The following is a 12892-nucleotide window of genomic DNA, read 5'->3' as shown; positions in this document are numbered from 1 at the left end:
CGAACTGTGAGATCGTGACCTGAGCCAGAGTCAGACACTCAACCAACTGAGCCACCCAGGAGCTCTGAATTCTTGAAAGCTTTCTTTGTCTTTGCTTTCCAAGTGGCATCGGTTTAGCTTTTTTCCACTCATATAAGTCAAAAAGTAACTACTTTTTGTCCATTACTTTGCATCTTCCAGAAATTGTCCTGTGTATTTTGTCTCTTGTTCTCCATTCTCTTTATCCTTTGGGACTCAAACTTTTAATTGCTTTAGTGTCATTGTTAGTATGATTTTAAGCTGCATTTAACCAGAAGTTCACCATTTCTGCTGCCTACATGATAAAAGTAAAAAAACCCTTAGAGTAACACTGTTCATGAGCCAGCCCTAACTTTATTATTCATCTTTTTTGTTTTTGTTTTATTGAGTTATATTTGACATACAACGTTGTGGACATTTAAGGTGTACTGTGTATTGATATGGTGCATTTATATTGCTTTATAATTGCCATGGTAGCCATAGCTCAGACCTTTTGCATCACATAATGATCATTTCTGCTAGTGCTGGTAAGAGTTAAAATCTAGACTCATAGCAGGCTTAATGTTTATAATAGAGTTTTGTTGTTTGTAATCTGTCCTGTGTATTAGGTCCAGGACTTATTTACTGACTAGTTGCAAGTATGTACCCTAATCATCTCCCATTCCCTCACCCTTCAGACCCTGGTAACCACCATTTTATTCTCTTTTACTCACCATTTTACTAGCTTTTATAATTTTGGTTTTCTTAGATTCCACCATAACAGATAACGTATAGTATTTGTGTTTCTCTGTCTGACTTATTCACCTAACATGGTATCCTCCAGGTCTATCTGTGTTGTTGCAAATGGCAGAATTTCCTTTTTTCCTATGGCTGAATAGTATTCTATTGTGTATACATATATACATACATACATACATATCACATCTTTATCCATTCATGCATTGGTGGACACTTAGGTTATTTTCATGTCTTGGCTGTTGTGAATAATGCTGCAGTAACTGGGAGCTGCACAGGTCTCTGTTACCTGCTTTCATTTCCTTTTGATATATACCTTGAATGGGGATTGTTGGATCATAGGGAAGGTCTTTTTTTTTTTTTTTTTTTTTTTTTTTTTTTTTTTTTTTTTTTTTTTTTTTTTTTTTTTTTTTTNTTGACTATTGTGAGTAATACTACTACAAACGTGGATGTAAAAATATCTGCTCAAGGTCTTGATTTCCATTCTTTTGGCTATAAAGCCAGAGGTTTTTTTTTTTTTTTTTTTTTTTTTTTTTTTTTTTTTTTTTTTTTTTTGAGGAACTGCCATACTGTTCTCCATAGTTTACAATCCCACCAATAGTGCACAGGGATCCCTTTTCTCCCCATCCTCACCAGCACTTGTCATCTCTTGTCTTCTTGAGGATCACTCTTACGGTGTGAGCTGTCACTTCATTGTGTATTTATTACTCATCTTTCTTCTGTCTGTGGCATATTGTTGTTGAGCTGCTTCTGAGTATACTATTCTCTTCCATTATCCCATGCTTATACACAGTACATTCCTTCTGGCTCTTTTGTCTTTTCTCCTTACCTATTTAGGGGAAAGTCTATTTATCTTTAGGCTTGGATCCCACTCTCCTGATTTGCCCATACAGACTTCAGTTTTTTTCTCTGCCCTTCTTAGCACATTCGTCTATTACAGTCTGTTACTGGCTTGCCTGGAACAGTCTTACTTGGCATCTTTTATCCTGGTGTAGTTATTAACAGCATCTCCTTTTACTCTCAGTAGTGTGCCAGTTTGAATAATGAATGCATGTATGGTCCACCCATTCTGTCATTTTCTTTCAACATGGATATGATGTTTGGAGGTAGGTCCTGCCTCATTTTGTAAACATGAAAATCTAAGACGGTCTCAGCTTAGGATGTTGGAGCTAAAAGATTACTTCTGATATTCCTATTATTTGGCATGATATAAGTATGTATTACTTTAGTCACTGTAGTTGGATTTTTCTCTTATTTGTAGCCAAACGTATTTCTGATACAAAAATAAACTATAAAAGTTCTGGTTTGGGGTTCGTGCGTGGCTCAGTTGGTTAAGCATCTGCCTTTGGCTCAGGTCATGATCATGGAGTTTGAGCCCTGTATTGGGCTCTGTGCTGACAGCTCAGAGCCTGGAGCCTGCTTCAGATTCTGTGTCCCCCTCGCTCTCTTCTCCTCCCCTCCTTAAGCTCTGTCTGTCTTTCTCAAAAATAAACATTAAAAAAAATTTTTTTTTTAAGTTCTGGTTTGCCTGGTAAAGAGTAAATGCTGTTACCCATTTGGTGTGTATTTTTTCACATACTTTCTATAATATGTGTACTATACTATATATAATATGTATATTTTATTTAATGTGATGAAATTATATAAACTGTTTGCAGCTTTTTCCCACAGACAATAGAAAATAGATTTCTGTACCTACCAACACATGTAGGTAGAGAGCTATCTCATTCTTTCTTATTGGCTGCAAAGCATCATGTTAAGAGTACAGGTTTTGAATATTTATGGCAAGAATCATTATTGGATGCTAAAATATAAGGATGCTAAAACTAGTGAACAAAAGTATAATGAGCACAGGATTTGAACCTAGCCTCCAAGTATCTTCCCACAAGATATTTATTAATTACAAAGGGGAATGAGTAGTTTACAGTGAAGAAATGTGGCAGATACCACCTTAACTAAGTGGCCAGACTTAATATCACCAATAATAGGGCAAGTCAACATCATGTACCTCCAGATACAGTGCTCCATGAAGAACACAACATCACTTTTGTGGTACTCCTATCTAATATGACATAAATTGGATTTAATCTTGGAGAGAGATAGGCAAACCCATATTGAAGGATGTACAAAAAATAACTTTGGCCTGTACTATTCCACAATGTCAGTGCAGGAAAAATAAGGACAGAAGAAATGCTGCACATTAAAGAGACATGAATTTCCTAATTTGATCTTTGTACTGTGCTTATGGAAGAGAATGATTATTGTTTTTGGAAAAATCACACTGAAGTATTTATTTTAAGTTTATTTAATCTTGGGGGAGACCAGGGGCACGAGCAGGGGAGGGGCAGAGAGAGAGGGAGAGAGAGAATCCTAAGCAGGCTCCACACTGTCAGTACAGAGCCCAATGCAGGGCTCCAACTCATGAACTGTGAAATCATGACCCGAACCAACGTCGGATGCTTAACCGACTGAGCCACCCGTGTGTCCCCTTACTAAAGGATTTAGAGGTGAAGTGGCATCACAGGCTAGGTTTTAGTCTCAAATGTTTAAGAAAACAATTTAGAGAATCATAATGGAAATGTGGTAAAATGTTATAAAGAATATTGGGAAGGAATATGGGACTTTGTATTCTAAAATTTTCTCAAAATAAAAGTTTAAAAAGTACAGCCTGCAGGGATTGATACCATCTGTTTGTGTTCTGCCTCTGTCACCTATACACTCTGTGGCACTTCAATGCCTAAGTGTCCTCATTTATAAAATGTAGTTTGGAAAGGGGGAGAGGCAAACCATGAGAGACTCTTGAATGCTGACAAAAACTGAGGACTGATGGATGTGGGGGGGGAAGGGGGGGATGGGCACGGAGAGGGGCACTTGTGGGGATGAGCACTGGGTGTTATATGGAAACCAACTTGATAATAAACTATTTGTAAAAAAATAAAAGAAAGAAAAAAACAAAACAAAAAACAACCAAAAAAAAAAAATGTAGTTTGTAATAGTCCCCATCTCAGAGTGTTATTGTGAGGGATAGTAAAGTTAATACGGTAAATTTTTAGAAGAGTGCCTGGCACATAGTAAGTACTTAATAATGTTAGCTAGTATTATCATTAGTATTCCATTGTAAATATAGTAAATTACAAGCCACTTACTAATGGATATTTAGATTGTTTGAAGTTTTGATCTGAGTCATCTGTGACCATATTTTTTCCTTACTTGTAGCCCTAATGTTTCACTCAGTATCTGGTCTGTAGAAGGTACTCATATTGGGTTAAATGAGTCAAGTTATTTCAGGAGCCTCTGAAATGAGTTTTTAGATCAATATTAAATTTTAACTGATACATTGCAATTGTTTTAGAAGGGGTTGAAAACATTTTTACTTTATTAGACTATTACATTATTAGTACAGTCAAGATTACTGGTTTGGTTGGAATCACATTTAGTACTGGTGTTGAATGTTCTGCTACAGTTACAATTATAAATATTTTGTTATTCTAAATTTTCTTGTGGTGCTGTATTGTTTTAAATGCTGTGTTTAATAGAACCCTGAATATCTGTGATGACTTTCTACAACTATATCTTGACAGTATAGTAAAGATGTTATAATGTATAGTAAAGAGCATGGTCTTTGTACCTGTCAAGATATCTTAATTCTCTCACTGGATAACAGACTCTATCATGGCCATGATTGTATCTAGTCGATACTAGCCATCATTGTGTGCTCAGAAAATGGTTCAGAAATGAATTAGGGAGGAGAAAACTTTCCTTACTAATCTACACCTTCAAGCTGTTGATTTAAAAAATGCTACCCTTTGATTGTGACCAGTCACTTTCTGGCCTCCCCTACTCCTGCTATCCTTCAGTTCTACAGAGACCTCCAATTCCCAGATGCTGCTCCTTTAGTTTTCTCTGTTGTGGCCTCATTTCCATGGTCCACTTGTGAAATCATTCTTTTTCAGACACCCTTAACTCCCTTGCCCTTCTCATCTCATCATAATGTGTCACTTACATGGCAAAACCCCAACCATCTGTCTACTTGCTGCTTGCACCCAAACAGCAGAAGGCTGCTAGAGAAAACCCACATCTGTGTGTCTATTCCCACGTTAATTTTAGGACTGCAGATCTCACATGGGCATTCAGCACTAGAAACAGTTCTATCCTTCAACACTTCTGTGATAAACTTGCTTTCATAGCCTCTCAGGGACTTCTCCATGTCTTTTATCTCTCAAGACCTCCATTGTCAACCCTCCTCAGTTTCTGCTTACTTTGTACCTTAATAAAATATTTCATGGAGTCAGATGTAGGTAGAAGTACCTCATCTTCTCACAATCACATGCTAACCTGTATTGGAACCCACATCATCTACCTGTTGTCTTGTAAAAATACAAGTATCCCTGACCATCTAAGCTCAGCCTCCACTTACATTCTAGATTGTTCCCTCTTGCCTGCTGCAATCATTAACCCATCTCTGTATTGCATTGCTAGTGTCTCTTTCCCTACTAGATTATTCTTATGGCATATAAACACGCTTTAAATACCAGTCAATTTAAAACAAAATACCACAGTTCCCTTGATCCCATGGCTCCTTATATATACAGTGTCATTTCTCTACTGTCTTTGGCAAAAAACTCCATGAGTGAGCTGTTAATGTTTATTTTACTTTCTCCTTGTCTCTCTTCACCGTCTCCTAGTACATTCATTTCTACCACTGCACAGAAACTGGTCTTAACAAGGCTCTTAATGATCTCCATTTTGCTAAATCCATTGTTCCCACTCTACAGTTTTTGACATCATTTGACAGTTGACCTCTCCTTCTCATCTTGTTGATATAGCTGTCTCTTGGATTTCTTTCTTCCTTATTGGTTAGTGCATATCTTGTGTCTGCTCCTTTAGATGCTGGAGTGCTTCCGGGGTCCTCATCCCTTCTGCTCCAGTTGATGTCCTCTGGTTCTGTGCTACATTATACTAGTTCTATGCTGATCAAGTCCAAATTTATGTCTCTAGTCCTGATTCCTCCCCTGGCTTCCAGACTCACGCAAGTGCCTTCCTTAAATCTTTACTTGGATAACTCAAGAAATTATAAACTTAGCCAAAATTGTACTCCATTTTTGCCTTTAAACCTATTCCTCCAAAAGTCTGCCCCATCTCAGTAAATTGTGCTGTCATATACCAGTCACTCAGACCAGACATTTGAAAAAGATCCTTGATTATAAAGTTTACCTCCTACCCCACAGTTGCTTCATTGGCACATGATGTTGGCTTATGTTGGCTTTACCTTTTCAATATATCCTGATTTCGACAGCTTCTCAACACAGTTACAGTCTCAGTCCATACCATCATCAGCTCCTGCTTGTGCTGGTGTGTTTTGTTTCATCTTCACAGTGTTGGCCTACTTAATTTTTAAAAAATTAGTAACATTACAAAATTAGAGGATTTTACTTTAAATTAGGTTTTTGTTCTGAAAAACACTAGCTGTGCCTTCATTACAGTAGGATATGTAGTGACTGGCTTCCTTCAGATGAAGTATGTGTTCTCCAGTTTGCCACAGTCTCCATCAAGTATCTTGTAGCCAACTTGATCTACTTGGGAATATGACCAAGAAAACATAGCCAACTTGATCTACTTAGGAAGATGACCAGGAAAATGGCCCCTGTCCTACAGTAGGTCATCATTTACTGGACAGATATATTTTGAACAGTACTTTGTGCCAAGTACAGTTCTAAGCCCTGAAGATAAAGCAGTGAATACAATAAAGCCTTGATGTCATTGATCATGCATTCCTTGAGACAGTGTGTCACTAAACAAATAACATACATTTGTCAGGTGTTGATAAGTTCTATGTAGAAGAGTAAAACAGGGACAGGGCATGTAGAATGGCAGGGGATACTGTTTTATTAGAGAGAATGCACAGGGCAAAACTCTGTTTTGAGTTTTGACATTGAGACAGAGGCTAGAATAATAACAGTGAGTGATAGGGCTTTGGAAATCCTGGAAGAAATTCATTGTGGGGAGGGGTCAACAAGTACAGAGGTCTTGAGAATGTGTTTGATGTGTCTGAAGGTTAAGGCTCATGTGGCTGCAATGCAGGATGGCGGAGAAGAGAAGAATGGTAGGTAGAAGGAAGTGAGGAGAGACAGGGAAGCCGGGCCAAATGGTGTTTGACAGAGGGCCTCAGTCCATGTGGGTTTTTGATTTTCCTGTGAGGAGGGAAACAGTCGAAAGGTTTTCAGTAGGAGGTGATGTGAAATGACGTATTTTAAAACAATCCCTTTGGCTACTGGTGGTGAATAAATTATAGCAGGGACAAGCAGGGAAGGGTGGGCCCTTTGTGGAGGCAGTTGTGGAAGTAAGAGGGGGTGGTGCCTTCCCTAGAGACAGCTGTGAAAGCCGGGAGCTACGCTTAGATGAGAAATTGAAGTTTGGGCCTGTCAGCTGTTCTGAGGGTGTGATACAGGACGTGGGAAAATGAGAGGAATCGAGGTGAAGATTTTCAGCCAGACTAACTAGGGGTGGATAGAGGTGCCATTTAGGAATGTGTTAAACACTGAGAAAATTCCTTCTTAGACGTGTAAAACATGAGAATCCTATTTGGTGGCCAAGTAGAGATAGAGGATAAACTTTACTAGAGGATAAGCTCACAGCTCTGAGACACAACCTGGGATTTTTAAAAGATCCAGTCCTGTGAGTCCTGTAAGAACACTAAGAGTTCTTTGAACCCAGGAACATTGTTGTCTGTTTTTCTGTTTGTAGCATATGGTTAGTATTTGATATGTATTACATGCTCACTGATACTTTTACGAATCCAGAAATTCTGCTATAGTTCTGGCCCCTGCTGTAAATGCCTGTTACTCCATTATATTAGGCTTCTGTATACATTTTAAGAATCCTAACATAACAGAAACATTCCTTTAATAGAGCTCATGACTTAATAGAATCAGCCAAATGATATTAAATTTGTAGTCTTCAGAGTAGTGAATCTAGCAAACTACTTAATTTGTTAAGGTCTCAGCAGTGTTTTAAATGACTTTGCAGGTTAGAAATCCATGTATGAACAATTTTTTCTTTACAGTGAGGCAGAACGAAAATGTGCTTTTGCTATCACTTTGAGTAATTTTATTTGAGAAGGCTTAACCTTTGTGCCAAACAGTGTATAAACAAGCATTTGATAATTTTTGAATTAAAAGTCTTGTTTAAATCTTACAATCTTATCATCAAGCAGTAATTACTATATATTTACTGTTCACTTCTGAATGTGAGAATACTTTATAAGTGGGAATTATTATTTTCTGATATTATCATAAGCATTAACCTTATTTTGCCAATGAACATACTAAATGCAAGTGTATTTAAATTGCCTAAAGGCAAATAATTAAAGATGGGGGCAGCATTAGAATATGAATATGTTTTAAGGATACGTTATAGGGAAAATGGGGATGTATAATAGCAGTATTTAGACAAGCAGGATGACATTTCATTACTGTGTTCATATTAGCAAATAGTGATCTTGTAAGAGAAATACAGTGAAAGATTTTGCTAGTACTCAAGGGCCTAATTTTTGCTTTCCTGTACAGGAAGACTTTCAGTCAATGACTTATGGATTTAAAATGGCTAACAGTGTGACAGACCTTCGAGTTACAGGTAAAACAGTTTATAAGATGATTCACAAGTTTTGTGTTTGGATTTGTTTCCTGTTTAAACTCACTGTCTCTCTTTCTAGGCATGCTAAAAGATGTGGAGGATGACATGCAAAGAAGAGTAAAGGTATATTCCATTTCTCTTTGCTTTGCTATAGGATTTTTGAATTTTTCTACATGTGAATTTACCTTTAGCTAATTATAGCTAGTGGAGAGACGAACACCATCTTCCCTTTTTTTTTGCTATGCCTTTTTTGCGATGAATCTGAAGACAACTTAAGAGGAGAATTAAGAGGAGAAACATTGAATTAATGTTCTTTCAAGTATTGAGAATTTAACCTTTAAGATTTTTCAGTTGGTTGCCAGTGTTTTAGAATTGTACTCTGCTATTTTAAGAATAGCATAATATTCTAGCATTTTAAGTTCCTCAAAGGTAAGGACTATCTTCTTCAACTTTGTATCTTCAATGGCTAGTACAATGTATGCAGCACAGTAGAAGACCTCTGTAAATGGTGGAATCCCAAATCTGGTGAAAGCCTTCTATGGGTAATAAATATCCTTGAGTCAGATGATGTGACAATTTGGTTCTCACAGAGATTTAAAAAGGAAAAAGTTCTACTTCTGCTTTTTTTCTATACTTGTATAACACCAGCATGTTGTCACAGTGATTTTATATTATTGCCTTAGTTGGTATTTATAATTGTGCAGTGAATTAGGCAATAAATTGCACATAGTGCCCTAGTTTTAGATGAGGAAAATACAGCTTAAAGAACTTAAGCTGTCTGAGACTAATAAAGGCATGCCACTAGGAAGTGGCAGTGCGGGACTAGAACCCTGATCTGCCAGATCTTCCCGAAGTACTGCCCTGCAGTTGTCAAAATGGTCGTATGTCACTCATGTATTAACAAGAGGTTTTGCATTTTAGTGTAGAAAAATTAGTATTTACAGTGTGACTTTATGATGTGATTTTTATAAAGGTTACTGTTTTTTTCTAACAGAGTTAGTTTTGAGAGCATCAAGACTTTCCATTAATACATCGTTTTTAAAAGAAAGAAGTACCGTGTGCCATGTACTTTTACTTATTTCATTGTTTTGCTTTTGCTGTTTTTAATACCTTACTCTTCCATATGATCTTTATAATTTGTATCAAAGTGAACTTTCTGTATATATTATTAGTAGGAAAATAAAAAGTAGATACAGCTTTTTTCTTCCAAATATTTTTCTTAAAATCAGATTCTTGGCATATACTGAATAAATTAATTTAGTGCTTTACTTTGTGTATTTATAAGCTAGTATTTCTGCAAGTTTGTGTTTATTTTAATTCACCTTTTTTAAAATTTTAGAGTACTCGAAGTCGACAAGGAGAAGAAAGAGATCCAGAAGTTGAACTAGAAGTAATTGAACTTATTTTCTGGTAGATAATATCAGAGAAGTCTACCTCTTAATGTTGTAGTTTTATGAACTGCGTTATAATTTATGGAAGCCCTTTTTAAGGTATTTCTTTAAAAGTTGGACATTGCAAGGGATTTTATTTCCCTTGTATTTATTTTGATAGAATGATAATACAGCTCTTTCAAATACATGGTTTCAAATTCCTATGAGGTAGGAAGAAAAATGATTTTTTACAGATGACACACCAAACCTTGGCAAACCTCAAGAACTTGTATAGTATGAAAACTTGCTGAACCTTTGTTGAAATCCTTAATTTTCTGATTCTGCCTAAAGCATCTTTTTATTAATCCTATTAAAAATGCTAATTCAGTTTTTGAGATATTAGTGTAACTTTTGACTTAAGGAAAAATCCATCCCATTGATAAAGAAGCTTTATTTTATATTTCTATTTCAGTAGAATAGGCTTTATGTTTTCTGCAGCTCATTTTCAGGCATTTAAAAGACTGTAAGTGAAAGTGTTTGTAATATAGTAAGTTATTAGTGTTGAGATTTAGGACTTAAAATACTGTATTTGAAAATGAAATTCCTTTGACAGACTGCATCTTTTAACTTCTAGTCCTTATTTTTTAGCACCAACAATGTTTAGCAGTATTCAGCAGAGTGAAATTCACTCGAGTGTTACTGACAGTGCTCATAGCCTTTACTAAGAAAGAGGTAAGGGCATTTACTGTAATCTATTTTAGTGGGTTTTTTTTTCTTTTGGAGGGGGATGGGGTGCCTTATTGAAGTAGTTCTGAGACTTTTCCATCAAAACTCTCCCCACCACACATATACAGCATTGAGCATTTGATATATTTTTATCTGGTGATTATATAAATATATATATAATATTAGAGTAGCCCTGATAATTTTCCCAGAAAGTCACATGAATTTACATTCTGCTCCATAACATATCCATGTCTGTTGTTGATATATAAAAATAATATTTTATATTATTAATGGATATAATAATAGAAATTGAAATTGCTTATGGTAGTCCTATTTTGTGAATTGAAAAGGAGAAAGCAAAACTGGGAATTTTAGGTAGACATACTTCATTCAGTTAAGTAATTAACTATTGGTTTGTGTAGAACCAAAAGTAAGCCCTAGATGGTGTGTTTTTTTAATTAACTGAAGTCAATTACAGACTAATTTGTGGATAATTAGGAAGTGGTGAGTAGAGAGCCAGCCTTTACCATTGATCTAACTTCTAAGTCTGTTGTTTTCCTATTGTTTTCTTTAAATTTCAACTTAATGAATAGCATATTACAAATGTTGAAATTTTCCAGTTGCCTGCAACTCGATTTTTTTTTTTTTTAAATGTAAGACAAACAGAATAAGCCAGCAATGTTTCCTGTTAGTTTTTAATGGCTCCTACAAGACATAGAAATGGGTAAAAACTTAATTTCTATCCTAACAGGATCTGAGCATCCTGTATTAAGTGAATAGTTTCTGAAAACCAATGTCATTAAAACATTTAATTTCATTATTGTTTATAGGATTTTCCTATTTAATGTATATCTTTCAGTGAAAGAATATGTAAGAATGTTTTTGGTGATTTATTTGCTAGACCAGTGCCGTTGCAGAAGCTCAAAAATTGATGGTTCAAGCAGCAGATCTTCTTTCTGCCATTCATAATTCATTGCATCATGGCATCCAGGCTCAGAATGATACTACAAAAGGAGGTAATTGTCTCTTTTACTCCTAGTTTCTTTCTTACTCATCCAGATTATATAGTTTGGTTTTTTCTAAATTTTTGTGTAAGTCAGTCTGTTTGGAACATGGAATGTTTTACTCTATAGACTTATATAAAATGTACTATAGAACTTGACCATTTCCTGTATCTTACTTTTTGGGCTCTGAATATTTACCCTGCCTGGTGATCATTCTGTGATGTCAGCGGTATATTCTTTTTTAGTCACCTCTCCGCTTTACTCCTTTGAGATCACCTCAATTACATAGTGTTCCCTCAATACTTGGCCTAGATATGCCATTTGAGGCCTCATTGCATGTGTCTGTTAGAACATGTTTTTAGTACATTATATTGTAGTTGTTTGCCTGTTTACCTTTCTGTGATGGTATTTTAAGCCAGGAACTGTCTTATTTGTGTATCTCTAAAGTGCTTGGCACATTGTTGACGGTAGATTTTATTTATGACATATGTCTTAAAATGAAAAGAATAATGTACCTTTGTTATAAAAGTTGTAGCTGAGTTAACATTTTAGATAATTTATAGCAGAAGTGATTCTTCAAATTGACTATAACAAGATGATAATTATATTCTCTTAAATTCTGTACTTTCAGTAGATGAATTATATGGTATGTTAATTGTATCTCCGTAGAGTTGTGATTAAATGAAAATGGAGCAGAGGCGCCTGGGTGGCTCAGGTGGTTAAGCATCTGACTGGATCTCAGCTCAGGTCTCAATCTCAGGGTGATGAGTTCAAGCCCTGTGTTGGGCTGCATGCTGGGTATGAAGCCTGCTTTAAAAAAAAGGAAAAGAAAATGGAGTAGTATTTTCAAAATTTGGGTGAGGGTATGTATTCTAATCTTGAATCCTGGTTTCAGGATATCATTCAATTGTGAAGAAAGGTAATTGTAGGTAAAGTCTCAAAATTAATCTCTCAAGAGCTTTTTAAGTTACCACCAGGGTATATGCTCCAAAAAAAGGGACTAAGGATATTCTGGAAGATGACAGAGTGGGAGGATCCTTAGATCCCTTCATCTCACAGATACACCTTATAACACCCACATCAGTGTTAATAACCCAGAAAAATGACCTGAAGACTAGCAGAACAGACTTTCCATAGCTAAATGGAGAGAAGAGGCCACGTGGAAGAGGGTAAAAAGGATGGAGATGTGATCAGGAGTTAAATGGACCATCAGGGCTGTCTATGGGAATGAGGAACACTGAGGACGCAGAGAGGGGAGAACAGAAGACCCCATATCAGGCAATGGGGACCTATGCTGGGAAGATAAGTCCCGATAACATTTGACTTTGAAAACCAGAGGGGTTTAAGTTTAACATCTTGTGTTCTTACAATCACTGAAGCTTAACACCTGGAACTTTAAAAATCAGC

General features: G+C 36.1%; 1 protein-coding gene across 4 annotated transcripts in view; it reads left to right on the top strand.

The window, feature by feature from the left end:
- Positions 1–12892, top strand: part of NAA35 (N-alpha-acetyltransferase 35, NatC auxiliary subunit) — a 92033-nt gene that overhangs the window by 26660 nt on the left and 52481 nt on the right. For all 4 annotated transcript variants that reach the window (XM_039219800.1, XM_039219799.1, XM_039219797.1 and 1 more), the window contains exons 7-11: positions 8319–8385; positions 8465–8508; positions 9725–9775; positions 10404–10487; positions 11383–11497. In XM_039219800.1, coding sequence (XP_039075731.1) covers positions 8319–8385; positions 8465–8508; positions 9725–9775; positions 10404–10487; positions 11383–11497 — 361 coding nt within the window. The remainder of the gene's footprint in view (positions 1–8318; positions 8386–8464; positions 8509–9724; positions 9776–10403; positions 10488–11382; positions 11498–12892) is intronic.

The sequence above is a fragment of the Hyaena hyaena genome, unplaced genomic scaffold, assembly GCF_003009895.1.
Source record: "Hyaena hyaena isolate Hyena2069 unplaced genomic scaffold, ASM300989v1 scaffold_841, whole genome shotgun sequence".
Taxonomy (NCBI): Eukaryota; Metazoa; Chordata; class Mammalia; order Carnivora; family Hyaenidae; genus Hyaena; species Hyaena hyaena.
This window is presented reverse-complemented; position numbering and strand designations above follow the sequence as displayed.